Genomic DNA, 23,878 nt, shown 5'->3' with positions numbered 1-23,878 from the left:
CATCCACGCTGGAACAACTTGAACTTTTACTATATAGTATCTGATGATGAGTCAACAGTTTGTGTAATTTTTCTGCAAATACTTGAGTTGTTTTTGTTCCTGATATATCTGCTTTGGGAAAGGTCTAACACTGAAATAGCCTCTTAAAAACAAAACAAAACAAAACAAAACAACCACATAATTGTTCTTCAGGAAGTACTTGGGAGTTAATATAATTAAAACATAGAAACATATAAATACAACACTGCATTATATAAAAAGGTAAATGTTATAGTGAAACCAATGTCAGTAGAAATAAGTTACTCAAAATTTTAATTATTTTGGGAAGTCAGATCTTCACATTGGTTTACATCAGTTGATTTCATTGAGCCATATGTGCTTGTTTAATTTTTTTCTGTAACTAAAGACATAAATGGGCCTCCTTCCTTTTAGATTTCAAATCCCATTAATTGTTTCTATTTCGTTAGTGTCAGTTACATCCTCAGACTACTTGAACACCTAATGCTGTCCTATGGATCTGTCCTCATTTAAAATTTTGAAGACTGTGTACCTGAAATACTCAGAAACTCCTGTATAGGTACAGAAGAGAAGTTTGATTTTCATAAGTTTGGAGAACATGTAACTTCCTGCAGCATCCAGTAACTTTGATGGTACTTGGCATCAGAGAAAATGTAGTACAAAACAAAGGATTGTAGGACATCCATCTTAGCCAAAATGGTGTGTCATAAAGATCACATTTTCATCATACTGAAGATTAAAAGGGAAAAAATGGGAAAAAAATTTTATGTTCCCCACATTCATTTGTTGCCTCTGCTTATCAGTAGAGGTGACTTTGAAACCCAAAGCACATTTCAATACTTACTTCTAGAAATAAATATAATTTCCAGGTTTACATAATGAATTCTGTCACCTTCTAGAATTGCTATTTGTGACGGCAGATGTTTGGAAAGGGCTATTTCCCCTCCCTCCATGCCCCGTTAGCATCAGTTACATTTAGCAAAACCCACAATTTCTGTTTGAGCTATGTGCTGTGAGCTGAAACATGAACCTCTGGGAGCCTGTGTGGAGCTGACTAATAAACAGCTCTGCCAAATTATCCTCCTATTCCTTCCTTCCTTGAAGCATCAGTCTTTGAGCATGCTTACATGTGAAATGACCAGAATTCAGATTCCCTGCCCCAGTATTTTAGAATGTACATCAGAAAAAAAAAACTTCTTTCTGGAGTCAATTCTCACTTTGATCTTTTTTATTTGTCTCCTCTTTGGCTGTCAGTCTGTCTTGCCAGTCACAGTAGCATTTTGTCAGCTGATGGATGATAATTCAGTTATCTCTGCACAATGAGAGAACATGTCCCACAATTTAATCAAGTCATGGTAGAAATAATCTACAATTTTTATCTAGGATCAAAGAACACATGGTTCAGTCTCTAATAATGCAATTTCCAGTTAATATGCTGGTCAGTGTTATATTCAGTGAAAAGATTACTGGGATTTCTATTCAGGTTGCAGCAGCCAGAGGCAGAGATTGCATGCAGGAAAAATAAATGTCCTCCCAAAAAGATGTCTTTTGCAGTGAAAGAGACCTGGAGGGGCATGGTTAAGGAACCTGAATTATGTTAACTCTGCTGTGTACTTAACAGCTGCTCTATCAAGGAATTTCTTAACTTGGCTTTTGAAATTAATTTAGTCTAATCTGTAATTGAAAAAGATTAATTTGATTGGCTATCATTTACAATTAACTTTGTATTTGATTTTGTTTGGTAAATAATATATGAATCTGAAATAATTACAATGTCTTAGTATGCTTGCATTTCTGATTCATACTGCTGAGTTACCTTCTGTAAGGTAACTCTCCTCTTTGTTTATAATTAATGAAATGTAAATGTGTATGGGAACAATCATGAATAGGTGTATTTTCTTCTCCTCATGCTTTGATGAGGTTAGTCAGAATTCTGGGACTGTAGGCACAAATTTGCAGTGTGAAAAATTTACTTCTTTCATCTGTGACATAAAGACATAATACTTAGTGCAAGTTTACAAAAAATCTCTATATCACAATAGGAATAATGGAACATGTATGTTTTATTTATATCATATACATATGGTCATACTATATACATATATATATTTATAAATTTGAGTATATATACAGAAATATGCACCTATGTGACCATATTGTTTACAAATTAATGAACCCTACTACTACTATAAAACCACTATTATGTGACAGTTAGAAGTCTGGAAGATAGAGCTGTTGTAGAATATGATGGCTTCCAGGAAGCTGCATCTTAGTTTTACTGAATTTTTAAATTAGAGAAGAAATAGCACAGTGTATAAATTAAAGCAGAACTGTTGTCATCAGACATCTACTCTTTGATGTAGTCAGTGCTGCACTGTAGGCAGCAAAGCCCTTTGAAAGTTATTTACACTCAATTTGTTTTTAGACTTTTCTTTGTGTATAACCCCAATGTCTGGTTCTGTAGTAGCTAGTGCTTTAAAGTAGCTCTGATTATAGTTATACTTGCTACAGATTTCATAGCTGGTCATTTTTCTGCTTCCATTAGACCATAATTTCCTATTCCTTTATGATGCACTAAGACAGAATAACTCTGATTACTGGAAAAATACCTGTAGTTTGAAAATCACAGCTGAAGAATAATGCTATTTAAAGTACATAATATGTGATCTAAATCCTACCTTTAGAAATTATTATAACAGCATGTTTTATTTTATTGAAATATTTGCATTTAAAACTTTTCAGATAACCTATGGCAATCATTCTGCCTGGTAATACATATGAATTATAGAATGTTTTTGGAAAGAAAGGTGCATTTCAGTCAGGCTTTCTACCCTAACAGATCAAAATCTTTTCATTCCGTTTTTCTTTGGTACTTGATCTAACCTCTTGTGATGACACTGCAGTTTCAGGACTGATAAAATTTTCCCCCTTTATTTGATCAGCATAAATGATTTTGGATCTTCCTAAAAGGTTAATTAATTTACTAATTATGTGATCTAGGTTTTCTGTCTTTAAACATATATTTTTTTACTTAAAAGAAAACTAAGTGTGGACACAATGTAACTATTACAGCTACAGATCCAAGAAGACTTTTTTCTTTAACTGTATTCTGCTTGAAAACTTCATGTTATTGCATCCCATAATCCACTGTTTCACTTGCTTAAAAAGTAAGCCAAAGGAAAATAAAATCAGCACTGTATAATTAGAAACTCTCTGAGTTCCTCAGAAAACTGAGAAATCTATCTGCTTGGATTCTAAAAGGATCTGTTGTGTTTAGGTGATGTAATAGAAGCGAATCTTCAAAATAATTGCATAAATTCTCAGGTGTAAAGTTATATGGCATCTCATGTGCCTTTGCATATGTTGTACTCTATAAGCCTGTAAATGTGAACTAGAAGACAGCCTGGGATATTCAGGCCTACCATATCCAACAGTGTCTTTCAACCAAATGTTTTTATGATTTTGTTATTCCATGGATTTCTACAACCTGTAACATAGTACCTATTTCTGGTGGGATTTACTTTATGGTTTTGGCCATTAATTCCTTGATGGGTTGGATTTGATCCAATTACCTTCTGCAATGAAATTTTTCGACACAAATAGAAACTTCAGCAAAAGTTCATTTGGATAATTCAGCATTTTCCAGTGAAATAACATTGCATCAAAAATCCAGAGTGACTGTATTATTTCTTCAGTTAATTTAGCACTGAAATCATGAGTATTTTTAGTAAAGAAAAATTTGGGGTTTTTTTTTTCCCCCAATAGGGTCATATTATTTACTGTCTGTGAGTAGTCAGCAAACTGTTACTCATATGTAACAGTTAAAAATGGTCATCGTTTCTAAATGATAAATGCAGTTTCACAGTCTTCTTCTGAATTTCTAAACAGAAATTATTAGTTTTAAAAATTACGTTGTCATGGTTTAACCCCAGCCAGCAACTAAGCACCACGCAGCCGCTCACTCACTCCCCCCCACCCCCACCCAGTGGGATGGGGGAGAAAATTGGGAAAAGAAGTAAAACTCATGGATTGAGATAAGAATGGTTTAATAGAACAGAAAAGAAGAAACTAATAATGATAATGTTAACACTAATGAAATGACAACAGTAATAATAAAAGGATTGGAATGTACAAATGATGCCCGAGCGGTGATCCCCTATCCCCACTCCCCCCAGTTTATACACTAGATGTGATGTCCCATGGTATGGAATATCCCGTTGACCAGTTTGGGTCAGGTGCCCTGGCTGTGTCCTGTGCCAGCTTCTTGTGCCCCTCCAGCTTTCTCGCTGGCTGCGCATGAGAAGCTGAAAAATCCTTGACTCTAGTCTAAACACTACTTAGCAACAACTGAAAACATCAGTGTTATCAACATTCTTCGCATACTGAACTCAAAACATAGCACAGTACCAGCTACTAGGAAGACAATTAACTCTATCCCAGCTGAAACCAGGACATATGTTAAGCCTCACCTCTCTTTCTTTGCCTAAGTCTAAAAAATCAGATTTCTTTAAAAGTCCAAGAAGTAATGTTTGTTCATCTGAGACTTGATCCCAGAATGTGATTACCATTCTAGTCCTCATCCAGCAAAACACCTGAAAGCTTGAATTCATTTCAGAAGTTACTTCTTTGCAGGGGGACTTCTGGACATTTCTTTTTCTCAAAGTGCATCAGCCCACCTATGCATTTATAAAGTTTGTCACATACTTTTTGTTACAAGCTGGTTCTAGATTCTCTTGCCAAGCTCAGGAGACACTTGTAAAACTTAAAGCCTATTCCTTCAAGTGTAGAAATCTTGCTGCTGTTTTTTTGCCTGATGCTTTTTGAAATATAAATATAGGAGGAAAATTTCCTAGTTAATATCTTTCTTCTTTTGATACCTGTTTTTTGCTTGACTTACTGCTTCTTTTATTGAAGAAGCTTTCAGATAAATACATCTTTCTTTGAACTGTTATTGAGAGCACTGTTGTTCATCCCTCTTTGTAGAAAAAAAAATCAGATTTTCTAGCAAGATTTTGATAACACCTGACACTTGAGCCTTCTTGGATGTTTTATAAGACCATAAGAATGACTGTATTGCATCAGACCAAAGGTCCAGTTAGTCCAGTACTTCCTCTGTGATGGTTGCCAGTAATGGATGCTTAAGAAAAATGGCCGAAGAATAGGTAAGTTTATTTCTACTGTGTTGCTAGTGGAGAAAAGATGGTGGCATTCTGCACCTTCAACACATCACTGGTGAAGTTCTCCAGAAAGCACCAGGTGCTTTTTCACCTGACCCTTAGAATCTTAAAATACCTGTCTAAGGTATGCTATACAAAGAGCTACCAGAATTTCTTTAGGTGTCTTTGTCTGCCCCAGAAAACAATGTCTGCCACAGTCATAGAAAGAGGATACAGAAGTTACCTGCAGATCTCCCTACAAGGAGTCTTCCAGACAGCTCTACAGAAGCATTAATTTACCAAGGCTGGAGGAAACTGTTTCAGCACAGACCACAGTGTAGTCCAGTACTTTTATTCTGCAGGTTTTCTAAAGCACTAAGCCATGCCTTTTACAGGCCCTCATGGAAGTTCTGAATAAGATTTAACTTCAGCCATGGCTGAAATATTGCATTTATAGTTTCTTGCTTAAAATAGGTTAAATGTGGCTTGTTCTGTGTTGCAGATTGTCTCTTTTCCTTTTTATAGGTAATTGAGATTTAAAACATTTTTATGTAAAAAGCGTAAGTTGATAGTAATTCTAATGAGCCTTTAAACATGTTTTGTAAACTTAATATTCTTCACAGAAATGCATTCTTTTACTCCTGGGAAGGTTTGGAAGGTAGTTTCTGGCACGAATGCTTGATTTATGGCTTTAAAAGGTCCTTTGTACCACTAACTCATTTTTCTCTTAGAGTTGGAGAGTTACAAAACAGTGCTTCTGAAAAAGGCCCAGAACAAAAATGTGCTAAGCTCAGTGTTGTCATGAGGAAAGAATTATGTTCATAGCTCTCAATAGTTAGGGGAGGTACTGTTAGCTAATCAGCGGACAAGGATTCACCTAATATCGTAACATGATGACACCATTATGCAAATTTGTTCAGTGCAATGAGCCACTAACATAGAGCTAGTGAAACTTTTCTCTATTCATGGATCCCACCTCATCCTGAATAATAAGGGCAAATTAATTAAATATGAGCAATTTATTAGTAGAGAAAGCTGTCTTCGAGATGCAGAATAGGACAGAATGACAAGGGAGAAAGAAAGCTGAAAGCTTATTATTCTTATTTTACGAATAACAAGTTCTAGAGAGAAGTAGTTAATTCAAAAGATTTAGAAGTATATAATCAAAGTACAGAAATGGGAAGAGGAAGGTACCCTGGCATTCCAATATATCTCAACACAGTTCTCTGTGATAATGGTCAGTTGACTCTAAGTCTCTGAACTTACAATATAGCTCAGGTTTTTTTCCTATGTCTGCTAAATGAAAGGCAAATGCCTTTAAAAAATGGTGGAAGATCAGGAAAAGATGTAAAAGCTTTAGTACAGCTGTAAAAAAATAACAAACACCAAAACCAAACCAAAACAAAACAATGCCCCACCCCCCCACACCCCCTCCACCCCACTTATCATAAGGCAAGAGCACCTATTTTTAGGCTACCGAGAGCTTTGTGGATTGAAGAGCCAGTCTGAAACTCTGGCAAGTTGCAAATACCTTTAGCAGTCACCAAAGCCAAGTGAGACAAGGACTGAAGGTCTGTTTAGTGCCTGCTTCATCTGTGGATGAAACAGCTCTGCTTCTTAGTTTCTTAATAGGCATAAGTTTCACAGCGTTAGGATTGACTTTGTTGCAACCTATCCTCATCCCACTGTAAGTATGACAACCACTGTTTGTTTAGTGTCTAAATTACCCTTGACACTCCTGGAGGTTAAGGAGACTTTCTCTCAAGTCTGAAGATTGTCCATAGGGTATCTGAGTGTCAGGTTTCAAAGACTACCGTTCCTTGTAATGTTATTATAGATCTAATATTTCTTTGTGTCCCTTTCACTCAAAAGCAGGTTGTTCTGATCCTCTCAAGCTTTGCCAGAATTCAGTGCCAGATGTCAGCATTCCAGAATTATTTTGGTTTTAATAAAAGTTTTATTCTTAATACAGTAATTTCAGTCCATATTAAATGCCTTTGTTCTTCCATTATGCACTAGGACACATTTTTGCTCTCTGACAACAAAGATTTAAAAAAAAGAGAAAAAGAAGGAAATATTACACTCTGATTTACAGGTATTTGAAAATAATACAAATAGAAGGTTATTAAACTGATTTTTCACTAGCTGTAGTTACAAGCTTGCATTATTACATGAAGTGCAAATTAGATTTTGTAAATTCATGATTTCCACTATACATTTTTGGCAGCTATACTTAATGTTTGATTCTGTAACACTTTTCATAAAATAAAAGAAAGAAAATATCTTGAAAGCAAAACCTTAGCCTTTCCAGAAAGAGAAATTCTTCTTAACACCTAGCATGAAGGTTGTTTAAAGTATAAAGTGGTACTTTAATTAACCTGTTTTACTTTTGAAGACAATGCCAGGTCCTACTGATCTGACAGATGCTGTATAAAGTATGTCCAAAGATGGGGAAGGAGGACAAGAGGAACTGAACCTCACCTCCAACAAAGCAGGACAGGCCACAACCAAAGTGAAGACAGGACCAAGAGAAAGCTGGAGCTCGTGGCAGGGAAAGAGAGAGGCATGCACTGAGGTGGCAATGAGGCTCAAAACTTGTGTCCAGAACCAATGGCAGCTGAGGTCAAGTTACGCTGAGCTAGAAAGGAGGCAGTGATACCATCACTTTCCTAAACTTTGTGCTTTAGGAAGGCATGGTGTCTGAACTGCAGAGAATGAACATTTTATGTGAGTCAAAAATAAAGGAGAGAGAAGAAAGAACAGAAAAAGAGAAAAACAGAAAATCTAAAAGGAAATGCACTTCAGGCACAGTCACCAGCCACATGGATGGAGTGAGAGAAAGCAAATCTGGCTGTAAAATACTTTTACAACCCCAACTCGGACTTTCTAGGAGCCAAACTATCTAGCGCAAGCTCTGCCCCACCTTCTGCTGGCCAGGACAGCCCTCTCAGGCCCTTTTTTACTAGCCACATTTGGAATAATGCTATCCCCAATGCTCTGGCCCCAACTATTTCCAGCTGGCCCTGCAATGCTCCCACATCCCTCCCATACGATGAATGAACTTGCAGCTCTGATTTTGGGGTGAGTTCTAAGGACTAGCATATAGGTCTCGCGGATGTGTACTGACAAGCTGAGTAGCTGTTTTTTCACACTCCGGATGTTTTTTTGATATGCATATATATATATATATATATATATATATATATATATATATATAGATACAAACACATGCACGCATACACACACACATACACATATATATACACACATACGTATATAAAGGACAGAATTGCAGGGAAACCAAAGCCATGAGAAATCTGGAAAGAGCTGCTGACAAGAGCTAGGTACATAAGCAAAGACTGAGTTGGCAATATGCAGTGTTACATCTTTTGTGCATACATTAGCTAAAGAAACTGTTTTGAGCTGTGTTTTCCATTCCCAGTAGTAAATGTTCATCTGTCTGTATTTCTATGTGCCTAACACTTTCTGTTGGAAGTGCTGTTTGTTGAGAAATGGTACTGCCGGGATAGTCAGCTCCTCCTGCTCCAGCAGCTTTCCTACTTGTCCTCTCTCTTTGTGCCCTGCCCACTTGCTTCTGGTATAGACCCATAGCTGCTCTTCCTGGGTTGTTAGCAGCAGGCCTTAGGTGGGTTTATACCTGTCCACCCCCCATCTCAAGAGGATTTTTGCAGAGGTTGTCTCTTGCCCCTCCCTGAACGGCTTTCTGACTGGTTGTTTTTTTTTTGTCATACTTTTCTTTTTATCCTTTCTTCCCCGAGACCCCAGAGATCCCTGAGGAAAGATCAGAGACATCTTTTGTGCTGCTCTGAAATGAGCCAGTTTAGATTTTCATTCACTTACTGCCTCGAGACTTTTTATGTATCAGTAGGAGAAATTAGAGAAATATAGAGTCTCTTAGACGGAGTGTATAAATAACCTTTGGGAAGCAACAGCAGGAAAGAAACATGAAACTCATAAAGGAGCAGCAGTTCTTGATTGCTGTGCCTACTTTGTTTACCTTAACAGAAAATTTTGACCTGCAAAGTGAGAATTCACCCAAGTCACATTTCTAATTTTATCTTTCTGTTTGCCTTGCCTTCAAATATTGTGGATGTGCAGCAGAGATACAAATGCCATCTAAGAAATCCTCCTCTACTGCTGCCAGTTTTTTGACACATAACACAAGCTGTATTGTGATATGAGTAAAACTAGTAATGTGGGGAAGTGTGTCTAAAAAGGCATCTGAAAGTTTAGCATACAGGACAGAAATGCAGAGGAACAGAGTCACTCAAGTGTGCTACAAAATAAGTTTGTGTTTTGCAGCCTGAATTCCTTCATGACAGTCTCATTAAAAGTTCTTGCTGCCAAACGCTGTTTGCTTTCACCTTCAAAACTGTCTGCATTAATAATGAGCAACTCCACTCGGAAGTTATTTACATAAAGTATTGTTCCTGTCAGTGGTGCAGTGCTAGGCAAGGGTGGGAGGGAGAGCATGCACTCAGCAAATGAATTCAAGGGCCTAATTTAACATATTTCTCAAAAACATTGGTATAGCCTAAGCTGGTACAGCGCATTCTGGATGAAATCTAGTTTAGCAGGAGTTGACAGTAAGGGGGATTTGCTTCTGCTAAGTCAGCTCAGCTAGCTGAACTTTGCAAGCCTAAATAGTTATCATTTTCAAGATTACTGTTAGAGCCTTGATTTCTCTGGTTTGTATTTTGGGACTTTCTAACCCCATAAATTCATAACTTCCTCTGAAATACAAGTTCTTCTTGAGTCAATTAGCTTGCTATTCCTAAGTGTTTCTACTTGCACAGACAACTATTACGTTATATCTCTCTATTCCTCTGGGAGCATTTGTTGTTAGCAGCTGGTGCATTCCCCATACACTAAGGCCTTCAATGCTATGGCAGTTACACAGTAATAATGAGAATCTGTAGGAAATTTCCCATAATATTATTAAAGGGTGGTTTCAAGGGAGAAGCACGGGACAAAACCTGGTTCATGTGGTTACTGTAAAAATAACATAACTTCACTTTAAGCTTTATTGTACTGTCAAATTCACAGCTCTAAGTTTAACTCAAATGAACAGCCAAGGTAATCTGGAATTATCTGTCTCCATACTATTTGATACATATATGAGAAAGGATGGTTGGCCAAACACATACCAAATTGCTGTCCTCACCCTGAGCCAGAAACAGATATTTTGCATTCCATCTATACCTCTACCATTCCTCTTTCACTGCCTATAGATATACATGCCCTATTCAAGATCTTTATGATGGAAAAACTTTACTGGTCCTTTTAGCTCTTGACTTTCTGGTAAAAAACAATGAATTTTAGTAATATGAAATTATACGTATCAGGATCTGGAGCATAAAAACATTTGCAAATATCTAATTTTAGTCATAAGTGAAAAAAGAAAGTAAGAAAATTTTTTTAAGAAAAAGCCCAGACTCATACTAGAGACATCAGAGCAGACAAAGCCAAACTGTGCAAGTCTTGGAGTCTTCCAAGTATTCAGGACCATGGGCTATTAGCCAGTGTGCTGTATGCAATGCTCAGAAACTGGATAATTTCTGAAGTACTATGTCTACTGAACCTTATCATTCTGTGATTTAATATCTAAAATCTGGTGCCTATTAAGAAAGACTCACTAATATAGGATCACCTAACCAGAACTTAATGGAATTGTGGAAACTGTATTAAAAACAGAATTTATGAAAGTGAATATAATATTTGAAAATATTTCTTGCAGCTGCTGAGACAGTTTTTGGTTTGTTTTAACTAAGATTTGTAAAATACCTCTTTTTGTCTTCTGTGCCTGGAACTTTTCATAAAGCATTCCCTCACTGTCATTCATTCCCTTCTGCTTTTCCACTCTACTTCTTTAATGAACAGTCCATTGTCCTTACCAGACACTACTTACATGAATGAGAAGACCCCCAAGACAATCTATGTGTCTGGTTTTCTGCCCATCAAAGATGGAAATGAACGGCCTTGGTTAACATGCCAGTCAATAATAGGTCAAATTTTATTCTTCCTCAGGCTTATTTTATTTAGTTTCCTTAGAAATAAACATCAGTCAGTGCAAAACACAGATGTTATATTTCAGAATTTAAACCTAAAACGGTGGTCATCAGATTAATTCCATGGTCTTGCAAAACAGACTAAGATAACATAGCAGCAGCCAGTAACCATACCTGAATTAGGGAAGGTTTTCTTCACATACAAGTACAAAACAGTACCTGAGGATAAAATCATAGTAATTTACAGATATAAATATGATGAAATATTGAAATTTGTTCTTTTCTGCTCAGTTCTTCTGTGAGAATAAAAGCTAATAAACACAGGAAAAGGCCACTTACGTTGATGCATTAGCTGTTTCAAATAAATTAAACCATTGTAATAAAATATAATATTTAATATTAATGTATTTTATGCTTCTGATGTGCTATTTCTCCTGACAAATGGTATTTGGGTTCCTTAACAGTAGTACAAAAGGAGCTGTCTTTAGGGCATTTGTGAATATATTCTAGTAAGAATACAAGGAGATGCTTATGAATATGTGGAACACAAAAGTTTTGACAATATTGATTACTCATATATGGGTTCATTTTTTCATGATCATAAACACTCTACTGCATAATTTGTATATTAGGCCAATTAAAATTTTAGTTGCTTCCTTGTACAACCAGGAATGTGTCCTGGTTTCAGCTGCGATAGAGTTAATTGTCTTCCTAGTAGCTGGTATAGTGCTATGTTTTGGATTCAGTATGCAAAGAATGTTGATAACACACTGATGTTTTCAGTTGTGGCTAAGTAATGTTTAGTCTAAAGTCAAGGATTTTTCAGATTCTCATGCCGAGCCGGCAAGAAAGCTGGAGGGGCACAAGAAGTTGAGAGGGGACACAGCCAGGACAGCTGACCCAAAGTGGCCAACGGGGTATTCCATACCATGTGACGTCACATCTAATATATGAACTGGGAGAGTGGGGGCAGGGGGAATCACCGCTTGGGGACTAACTGGGTGTCAATTGGCAGGTGGTGAGCAATTGCACTGCGCATCATTTGTGTATTCCAATCCTTTTATTATTACTGTTGTCATTTTATTAGTGTTATCATTATCATTATTAGTTTCTTCTTTTCTGTTCTATTAAACCATTCTTATCTCAATCCATGAGTTTTACTTCTTTTCCCAATTTTCTCCCCCATCCCACTGGGCGGGGCGGGGGGGGGGAGTGAGTGAGTGGCTTTGTGGTGCTTAGTTGCTGACTGGGGTTAAACCACGACAACTGTGATTATCGATGTTTGAAACTAATAAACTCCACTTTATTCATGGTCATCCATCTCTCCCATATACTGAAATACCACTTTAGAAAATCTTTTTTTTTTATCATCACATTAACATAACATTAGCTGCAGGCACATATTAGACGCCTGTATTGAGAACAACCCCGAATACCTGGTTCCTTCCCAGACTGACCCAAACCAAATGCCTAGGTCCAGAAGAGCATCTCCTATCCCAAAGTCAGTCAGTGTTTGGATCTCCATGTGCAGCTTCATTTCCTTTTGTGTAAAATTATTTAAGAACTTATATTTTGGTTTGTTTTCCTTTACACTCATTTTTTATTCTCTGTAATCAAGAGTGCCTAAGCCTACACTAGCTGCCTTGAACACTGCGCAGAAAATAGTTGGTGTCTTGGACAGGAAGCGTCACTGACTTACAGTTTTATCGCTAGGGCTGTTCACCCTTATCTGTAGACAGGCTTCAGTGGAAATTACCCGTGGCAAAATAAGATTTGCTTCAGTAGGAGTGGGCTTCTGCTTGTCATACCATCGTATTTCCAACAATACATATCTCTGACTGACAAAAAAGCAGATAGACACTGACAAAACTTGTTTAAAAATGATATCTCTTCTGTACAGAAAGGCTGCATACTTACTATCGGCCATATTTTCCTTCTGGGCCTCTCAGCTCATTTCTGTAATATCAAATCAAATAACTGAAGCCAACAAAACATGTGAGAGTAAACCTTATTCCATAAAAGAAATACAAAGAAATGGTTTTAAATACTAGCAGGTGATATTTCTTCTGCTAATAAATTATTTTACTCAACATTTCAATGATATTTTCATCTTATTGACAGACTATGACCTACTGAGAAAGAACTGACCTCAGAGTATTAGAATACGCACAGGCTTAGTGCAAGAGTGTTAGCACCTTAATATTCAGTAATACCACTAGAAAATTTGGGAGTGGCTATCCAATCTCCACACCATAGTTGTTACAGGCTTAACCAGCTCAGAGTATAAGCAGAGAAAGTTTAGGTCTGTCTGGCATTTCCCACACAGACATAACCTAACCTTCTGTGAGACCTGTTAGAGTCTAACTTCTACATTAGCTTTGCATCTTGGACCACTGAAACTATATCAAAGCAGTAGCGGTTATAAGCCAGAATGAACAGAATCCATATATTTTACCTAAGACCTTGTTTGGTTTCAGTAACTGTCTATGTTATGTTTCTTATTCTATAAGTGGTTTCTGATGTATGTAGAATTGCCTTTTTTAACTTTATTTCTTTACAAAATGAATTATGTATGTGTAAAGAAGGAGGCCCACTTAATCTGTTTTTCTCTTGTTCAGTACTAGCCCAGGAACCATTTCAGAAAACACACCAAAAAAAACCATTGTGTATCATTGGTTATTCTTCTCTTTCTGCAGGAAGGCACATTAAATACATTTGTCTGTATTGTAAATTATTTCTTATCCACTCAAAAAATCTGAAATAATGAAACTAAGTTCCAAGTTTGTTAAAATTGAATATGCGCAGATTATCTGTTAGACAGTTACAGTTGCACTGAAATGTTATGGATGTTTCATCTAAAGTTTTTAATATTTATGGTTTAAAAATATCAAATAGGTGTGCTGGAACAGGAAATAGTTATGCATTTCCTGTATTTTAGTTATTGCTGTTGTCTCACAATCTTAGTACAGACATGGGTGGTTATGCTAGATATTGCATATAAATGTAGTAACACGTAGTCCCTTCCCTGCAAAAACTTTTACTGGAAATAAGTAAAGCAAGCAGTAGGAGAAAGAAAGACTTAACATTTCTTATTTTAAAGGCAATTGAATGAGATGCAGAGAATGAGAGAGAAAACTGTTTCATGGTAAGGGACTGCTAGCAAACTTTTTTTTCTGTCAGATGTTTATTTTAAAAGCCTTGCCCTCCAGCTTAAGTTGACATGAGCACCAATGGCTTAGAATCGCAAGAACAGAACAATTAGACATTGCCTTCTTGGTCAGGATGTTTCCAGACTTCAGGAACCATCCTGATCTCATTATGAAGATCTTAAGGTTGCTATTTTGTCCCAGCATTTTATCCAGGACATAAGATTTTACCTGTCCCCTCTGTCAGACTGAGAAGGTACAAGGCAGGAGCAGGAGACAAAGTTCTTACCCGACTCTCAGGTTGAATGACATAAATCAGTGAATTACTTAGGATATATGACCTGGCAGAGGGCCATGCCTTTCTGCTTCTCTCTACTCTCACCTCATGACAGAACAGATGTGTCCCACATATTATGATCCAATGCAGAATTCTCCTTTTTTCTGTTATTCTCAGTTTGCTCCCCCTTGATTTTATGAGTAGGGTTGCAGACTTGTACAATAACTGTGCCAGTGTTTTCTTTCTATTAAAAAAAAAAAAAAAAGATAATATCATTTGTTAATTTATTTGCAACATGTAAAAATTTTGTTTGTTATTCTTCCAGGACACAGCAGGTCAGGAGAGGTACAGAACAATTACCACGGCTTACTATCGGGGTGCAATGGGCTTCATTTTAATGTATGACATCACGAATGAAGAATCTTTCAATGCTGTGCAGGATTGGTAAGTAGAACTTCAAATTCATATTAAATAGCACAGAGATTATTTGGTATCCCTCACCTGCTGTGACAGTGTAAATTATTTTGGAAAACATTTCCGGATACAGTGGCCAAGCATTCCTATACCCAAATGTACGGTGGATTTTTTTTCTGGAAAGACAATGAATACTTTACTTTAAAATGTGTTGCATATAATTCATTGAAACCATTGTGTTTTCTGTGATTTTGGTTAATGTGTACTATTCATACTACTAAAACCAGCAGTGTGCTAGTGTGGAGCGTAACTGCTAAGATGCCAGAAAGTGTTTCCATATTTCATGGGAAAAAATGAGATACCAAGTGTGGGGTTTGTCTTTTAATTTAATTTTTCATCATGTTGCTTTTAACCATAGCTGGTTATACATTATGCTGTCAGTCTTGTGCCTCAAGTGTAAAAATGATGAGCAAACTTCATCAGAATAGCAGGACCTAAAATGGCTGGTACTTATATTACCTTGTGTTACGTGAATGTCAAGATGTCTCCATAAGAGTGTGTCATTTTAATCAGACATGGGTTAGTCAGGATCCAAGCAATCTTAAGGCTTTTTTAAGTAAAGCTGACTCCAAAGGAAAGCTAGAATTAATTTCAGTGATCTCTTCCTTTATAAGTTATTTTAATATCTGAGAGCCTCTTAGCAGTGCTCTGAGTGATATGAATAGACACAATGATTTGTCATGTGTGCTCCATGTGCTCTCTTGCATGCTGTTCCCATGGGAGAACTGTGTTTGAGAGAGGATTTTTTTCAGAGTTTGAGTGATTTGTTCAGTATATTTCTTTGGCTTTTTTAAAATTTATTTTAAGATACACACTTGTCTACTTCTTTTGGGACAGGCAAGGTCAGAAATACATTTCACACTTAAAGTAAACGGCAGGGATGCTATGATGCCTGTTTCTAATGGGAATTGTTGCCTAACCTCAGACTCTCCAAGAAAAAAACTTTTTCTCTTTCCCACTTTTCTACTTATTATTGTGATAGAAAGTGTCATGGAACACGTGGATTACCTTCCCTCTCTACACCTGGAGTTTTTCTTGGTCTGTATATGCTGAGCCTGGTCATTCACCACTCTGAAAATAAGAACTGAGAACCTTATCTTGATTCTGCTCTACAAGAAATCTTGGGTTGCCTAACATTTCCTGTGTAAGTGCCAGGGGATGTGGTCATTCACACTCCTCCAGGGGAAAGGGGCAACTCCAGACCATGTCCCACCTCCTCTCCATCAGTTATCTGTACAACACTACACTGAATTGCTCTTATGAGCAGCTCTTTCCATTTACTAGAGAATCAATAGACTTACATGAGTAGTATAGACCAGACAACTAGCTTTTGGACAATTGAATGCATCTGAAAGGAGTGTCTGCTTGACAGTCGAAGAGGAAGACATGTTTTCTCACTGTGACTTGTTATGCCGAAGGGATGTTCTGCCCATTTTGTAAAAGCTGGAGGTATCACGCTGAGTACTTGCTGTTATACATTTGTGAGTACTGCTCTGTTCGACAGCATGAGGCAGAATCTCCTACCTAACAGGAGGTAGCTGAAAGTGTTATTCATAGATGCTGCTGTGAAGGTTTAGCAAAAACAGGGAACCAAGGAGCACATACAACCTCTCAGCTGAACCTGCAGTTGTGGCTGCCATCACCACTGCTTCCTGGCCCTGCCAGCTGAAGCACTTTCTTGCTTTGCCTTTGCTGTTCTTTGTCCATGGGCTGATTCTGTTCAAGCACTGGGTTAACTAGGTGATGGCTGTGACCAGCTGTAATCTGTAAATCTCATTGCCCTATCTCTGGGCAAATCAGATGGCATGCCATGTATTATCTAGCTTCCTCTGACACAAAGGTTTCTCTATAGCAAGTGTAAATATGTGTACTTATTATTAATTTTCCCACCTGCTTGTTTTCCAGCCTCCTAGATCTGGTACGGTTGGCACTCTGTCTCCTGGTGAAAAGTAACTGCATTTCATACTAAGAAAAAAAAAATTTAAAAAAGTCCCTGTAAAATGAAACAAGAAAATATATAAACTATGGAGTTCTTAAATAGGTTTGTGAAATATGATTTTTCCATCATTTTTGTCTGTTACGGAGGCACGCACAATCAAATCCAATAGGTGTTAAAAGTCAGATTTATTCTTCAATAAAATGTTAGTTAGTTAGAACTTCAATAACATTAGTAAACCACAGGCTCAATGATGTAAGGCAAATTAGTACTACACAGTGGACTTAAGAATCCTTAAGATTTAAAAGTGATGACTCAAAATGCACATATCACTCACCCAAAAGATGAGGGCTCTCTCCCTCAAGGAGTTACCTCGGGGACCCATGGGGGAGTCCCCAACTGCAGACCCGCTGCTCCCAGGAGGACTGATTGCAACATGTCCTCCGGAGGGACCCCGTTTATACCCCTGTCGAATCTGACCTGTGGTCATTTAATCCCTATTGGCCAAAAGGTCAACACTTCTGTGTACCTGGCATGTCTCAGTTGGTCTGTTGAACTTCCAACCTGCGGGCTCTAGGGTTTGGGGTTTTTTTCTCTTCTCCCTGCCTGGAGAAGTTTTGTTTCCTGCTGGGGGGAGTGTACTGCCACATTGTCGAGAAGCTGTACAAACAGTTGGCAGCTACTATAGAAATTTGGTGAATGGGAGGGATAGCATTATTATGTGCTGAGAGCTACTGAACAGTCATCTGCATGATGAAAGGGATGACAGAGAGGCAGAGTGCCTCACTTGTCAGGATGAAACATAGATTTGCTTGTTATTTTTATTTTTAATTTCATGAGCCCATTTGCTGCCCTGCTGTTCTTCCTCTGTTTTATTCCTCTCATCTCACAGCTGATAATTGATTTTGATTAGCCCATGCTCCAATTTTGATAGTAATTACAAAACTACTGCTTGCATCTGAATGGGAGAGAAGTTAAAAAAACCTCGCAATTACCAATGCTGCAGAAAAGCAAGCATGGCTGTGTGGATGTGTCTGTGCATTTGTGAAAGACATGCAGGGAGGGAGCGGGAGCTTTTAAACCTCTCTGTGGCTTAAAATGCTTTTCTCTGTGTTAAATGTGCCTCTGAAGGCAGTGGTGTCATTTCATATACGTGCACAATGGGCCAAATCCAAGCTCAAATCACATCAGCTTCAGGCTTGATTCAGAAACTGCACTGCAGTCAGAACAATGAATCTACAAGTGCCTTTTAGATTCAAATAAAGAAGTTTGATTTTAAAAGTGCGTTGGGATGATTCTTTAAGAGCAGTTAGTTCAGAGCAGTTGTACTCATATTCAGAGGCATTTTTTTCAGCCTGAAGTCTGTCTGACATTTGTCCTTTATAACAACAGATGGATAGTCATATTTCTAGATGCCATGCCTAGGTCAGCATGAATCTATTCAGCTGTGAGAAATTCTATATCTAATTTGACTATTAACATTTTACATAAAAAAAACCCAGTATCTGTAATTTTATCTAAATTTATTAGCGACAATATATGCAACAGTATAGTAGCCAAGCATTTATCCACCACTCTCTGAGACTGAGAAAGGGTTTGTCTAAAAGCTTAGCTAAATGACTTGAAGGTCAATAAATTTCAACCATACTGCAGACACCTCAGGAAACACTCATATCTTGCCATACCTTATTAAAATAAAAAAACCTTAAAGATTGCAAATGACAGTAACAACAAAAGTTGTAACCTCAAAAACTTTTGACATGAGAAAACTTGAGTTGGTACTTCTGGTAGTTCTGCTGTATGTACAACCAGTGATTTATTGCCATCAGTCTCATCCACAAGATGATGCTAAGACACACTGCCAGTGCTCATGCCCTATAATTGTTCAGTCACTTCAGAACTGCTGCCTTCTAGGGTATGTTCAACTAACCTGTGCTCTCTGAATAGCTATCTTCCCTGTATGGTTTCACATGTACTAAGACAGATGCTGTTTAAATGAGCCTAGCTTGGTAGACAGTTCAGACTGACCTACAAAATTGACAGGTCCTTAATATTTTTTACCATTTAGACTTTTTTTTTATCATCTATAGACTTTATCAGCAGTTAGTTTAAATGTTTTAAAAAATTGATAGAATAATTGAAGAGTATTTCTCTTCAACTTCAGGTCAGTGTCTGAATGTGCTTCTTCTGAAGAAAATGCCAGTAGTAGTAGTCACAGCACTGTATTCTCCTTTATAGATACAGATTTTCAGAAGTTCACAGCACCAACAGTTTCTGGTTTTATTCAGGGATAGTGGATGTGTCCTGAAAATCTGGCTGCTAGCAGAAACAGCAAACTGAACATGCTTTGACTCAGCAGATCTCTTATGGAGCTCTGCCCAGATTTTGAAGCTGCCTTTTCCAGGAGGCTTTTTCCTTCAGAAATGCAGCTAATGCTACAAGTACAAGGTGTGTACCTTGCAGTAGTTTGGTGCATGATGGTCATGCCACACTAAAAAAGATGCACATTTTGAGAACAGATTTATTTCCTATAAATAGGAACCACTTGTAGAGCATCATTTTCTGCCTGGCTGAGGTGTAAATTAGAAACAGGGAATAACTGAAACACCCCATTTAGCTGAATTCTTTAGACAGCATCCACACATTTCAAGTAATTGGCCTAGTGGAATCTGATTTTCTTTAAATTTCCTTCTTATTAAATCTGAAGTGAAGTGAATATTGAGAATGGCTCCATGCCACTCGAATGCATATTTGATTTAGCTCAGTTATAATATCACAGTAGTTGCATTCATTCCTCTTTTATACTACCACCTGTAGCATTTACGTTTGTTTGTGTCCTGGTTTCAGCTGGGATAGAGTTAATTGTCTTCCTAGTAGCTGGTACAGTGCTATGTTCTGAGTTCAGTATGAGAAGAATGTTGCTAATGAAAAAAACTGATGTTTTCAGTTGTTGCTAAGTAATGTTTAGTCTAAAGTCAAGGATTTTTCAGATTCTCATGCCCAGCTGGCAAGAAAGCTGGAGGGGCACAAGAAGCTGAGAGGGGACACAGCCAGGACAGCTGACCCAAAGTGGCCAACGGGGTATTCCATACCATGTGACGTCACATCTAATATATGAACTGGGAGAGTGGGGGCGGGGAGAATCACCGCTTGGGGACTAACTGGGTGTCAATTGGCAGGGGGTGAGCAATTGCACTGCGCATCATTTGTGTATTCCAATCCTTTTATTATTACTGTTGTCATTTTATTAGTGTTATCATTATCATTATTAGTTTCTTCTTTTCTGTTCTATTAAACCATTCTTATCTCAATCCATGAGTTTTACTTCTTTTCCTGATTTTCTTCATCCTAGCGTGTGGGTGGGGGAGTGAGTGAGTGGCTGTGTGGTGCTTTGTTGCTGGCTGGGGTTAAACCATGACATTAGCCATTTCCGTTATTACATTTCACTAGGAGCTGTTATGCCCCATTCATTTCCTCTTAGTGGTTCAGTCCATATAAGATTTTAGCTTTATGTCAGTGCTACCTTACAGTAGAAAGAAGAGGGTGAAGGCTTTGTGCTATCTTTGCAAATGCTACTAACTCAGTATGTTGAGTTCTATAGAAGTGTCAGGAAAATAAATGCCTCTGAGTTGAAGTTAAGCTTGTATTTGTAAATACAACCTTTCTAGACTTATGACTGAATTGGAGTTGAAGAGTTATTTATACTCAGGGTATTTCTAACACAGTGTCTCTGGCTAGGTCAGAAACAGCAGGAATGTAAACCATGATCTAAAAGCGTGAAGTTTTATGTTCTAGGTTGAAACCCTAGACTTGAAACTTTGCTAAGTCTGATGGCTAGATAGGGACAGAGAGCACATTGTGTATAGTTGTTTACACTCACTTTAAGTTGCTCCTCTGCACCTGAAAACATTGTCCCAAATTTAAGTGTTTGTCCAGCAATATCTTTATCATTGTCTGGTGACTGCTGAAGGCACTGCTTCCTTGGAAGGAGGGCTTCCTTGTGCAGGAATGCAAAATTTGATAATTCCACGTTGCTGAAGTCTCAGATTCAGAGGTGCTTCCTCAGGAGACACACAAGGCTGAAGGAGCCTAAGAGGCTTTGAATTATTAAAGTTTTCAAACAATCTTTGTTTTCTAAGCCTGTCAAGGTCTACAGAATTGGTTCTTCCTGCATTTTTGTCTGAGTCCTATGGGAGCAGGGAGGACAGCTTCCTAGGAAAAACTTTGATTGCCCTCACTCTTTAAAAAAATAAAGTACTTTTGACATAGTTATAGTTTTCAACCAACCAGGTGCAAGAAGTTGCATATTGGTGGATAATTTGATGTCATTCTCCTATTTAAAACAAAAGAATGAAATGCTAATATTGCACAAATTATAGACTGTGAAAAGAAGAGGGTGAAATTTAAGGATGACTATTTCAAAAGAATCACAGTTTGGTGTATTTTTTCATTTGTGTCTAAGTCTTCTGCACAATGGATGAACATAGGAGGAAATTCTTTACAGACAAATATAGGAAACAAAACCACATTTTACAATTTGAAATATTGTTAGTGGTTGCAATTACATGAAATTCAAAGTTTTCCCTTTTAATGTTCACTAGTGGAAATGGACTTTTGTTGTGCACAAAATGACACTAAAATTCTTTTCAGTTTTTCTTTTCACTTTTTATTCCTTTAAGAAGAACTAAGGCCAGTGGCAAATAAGCTATTTTTTCTAAAAAAAAAAAAAAATTTCTCACTCAAAATAGTATCAAGACATGTATCAAAAAGTTATTCTTGGTGGAATGAATGTGTTTTAAAATATTTAAACAAAACTCTGTATTCCAGGTCAGTTTGCTTAGCTGTTTTTCACCCGTTGTTTGGTATGGAATTCCTGATGTAGTGAATTGCATACAGAAAACTTAGTTCTCTGAGATAACACCTTATTGTTTCCCTCAAAAGTCTGTCATCAAAATTTGGCTCACAAATGCTAAACTGGTGCCAGCTCAAACTACCTACATGCTTTCCAGTTTCACAGACCCACTCCAAAGTCTTTCACAATGTTTGTCCCAGCATATCAAAAAAAAGAGTATCCCTGCGTTTCAAACTCAAGGGCAGGGCACATCCCTAGAGATTCGAGGAGCAGCATGTACTGCAACTGAGTCTCCCTAGAAAAAAAAAGGCATCTATGATGATAGGAAAATGCTGCAAATAGATTGTTTTATATTTTTAATTACAGGTTTCTATAATTTTCAGCTGATCACTCATGACAAACCAACAAAAAATATTCAATGTCATTCAAACTATTTTTCATTGCTTGAAGTTTTGGATGTGCCAGAAAGTAGTGTATTACCTTCTCTTATCACTGACATTGCCAAATACACGGCTTTAGGTTTGCCTGGAAAACTCTCAGTGACAAAAAAGAACATATGCCTGTTTTTTTAAAAGCTCTTCCTGATAACGTATCTGATGTTAGGCTTAAACAGCATGGTAGCCTGGACAACATTGCTTTGATGAAGATCTATTCTTATGTCTTTCTTTCTACTAAACCCTGAATTTAAATATGTATATTACACATGGAAATTTATGCAAATCCTTATCCAAGTGTTTTTTGCCTTGAAAATAGTAAACCTTTGATTTAAGAGTTCAAAACTCATCATAAAATGTTTTCGGTAGGGTTACTGTCAAAAAAATGATTCACGCATTGTAGGAGTTAATCAGGAAATACAGCTGTTAAAGTTTTCATGACATTTTTCATTCTTTCCTATTTTTATGTTCTTAAACCATAGAAAGAAACAAACTGATGGAAATGAAATTATCCATATGTGGTTCTATGTCCTATTGGCCCTTACACTTGGTGCTTTCATTCGTTTTGCTGTGGGACTAAGCACTTCTGCAGAAGCTCCTGCACCCCCCTTGAACCTCCTCCAATATAGGAGTGCCATTTTCTTAGATGCTAGGCAGCCACCCGGTATCGGGGTGTTCATTTAACTGTCCTCAGCTGCATCAAACCATATTAATGCTGCCAATGAGGAGTCTAATAAGAAATGGGAATAAGTACTGCCTGGACAGAATTCTCTCAGGGTGCTCCATGTCTTTCTTTTCCTTCAAATCTGAGATCAAGCAGCACAGTCATGAAGTCATTGATAGCAATCACTCACCCAGATCCTGCTCAGTCACTGGTGGCTGAGTAGAGCTCCTTGGTGGAGCTAATCTCAGTAATACACTTCAGGAATTCAGGAGCAAGATTAAGTCACACTTGACTTCCACTGGACCTAACTGGCCTAGTGAGTGGCTTAAATAACTTCCTTTTTTTTTTTTTTTCTTTTCTTTTCAGCTCACATGGTAGTTGATTAGTACTGCTGTTGGCCATAACTAGACATGACTTATTGCAGCATGATGGATTGCAGCCTCTCTGTTAGCACCAGCTGCAAGACTGGTAACTACATCATGAGCGTGGCTTCACTTCCTCTACAGCTCCCCCCCCTGCAGATAAGGGCTGCAGTTCTGGGGCTTAATTTCTTCTCTTCTTGTTAGAGCTGGGCAGTAGTAAGGAAGGTGTATTGGATTTGCATGGCAAGGTTTTGGTAGTGTGAGAGGACTACACGGGTGGCTTCTGTAAGAAGCTGCTAGAAGCTTCCCCTGTGTCCAATAGAGCCAGTGTCTGCTGGATCCAAGATGGACCCGCCACTGGCCAAGGCCGAGCCCACCAGTGACAGTGGTAGCACCTCTGGGAGAACAGAATTAAGAAGGGGGAAAAAACCTGGGCAATTGCAGCTGGAGAGAGGAGTGAGAACATGTGAGAGAAACAACCCTGCAGACCCCCAGGTCAGTGAAGAAGGAGGGGGAGGAGATGCTCCAGG

At 37.8% G+C, this 23,878-nt stretch overlaps 1 protein-coding gene across 1 annotated transcript in view; it reads left to right on the top strand.

Annotated features, from left to right (window-relative positions):
- Positions 1-23,878, top strand: part of RAB3C (RAB3C, member RAS oncogene family) — a 121,035-nt gene that overhangs the window by 42,829 nt on the left and 54,328 nt on the right. The window contains exon 2 of the mRNA XM_010580554.1: positions 14,952-15,070. Coding sequence (XP_010578856.1) covers positions 14,952-15,070 — 119 coding nt within the window. The remainder of the gene's footprint in view (positions 1-14,951; positions 15,071-23,878) is intronic.

The sequence above is a fragment of the Haliaeetus leucocephalus genome, unplaced genomic scaffold, assembly GCF_000737465.1.
Source record: "Haliaeetus leucocephalus isolate CR32 unplaced genomic scaffold, Haliaeetus_leucocephalus-4.0 Scaffold722, whole genome shotgun sequence".
NCBI lineage: Eukaryota > Metazoa > Chordata > Aves > Accipitriformes > Accipitridae > Haliaeetus > Haliaeetus leucocephalus.
This window is presented reverse-complemented; position numbering and strand designations above follow the sequence as displayed.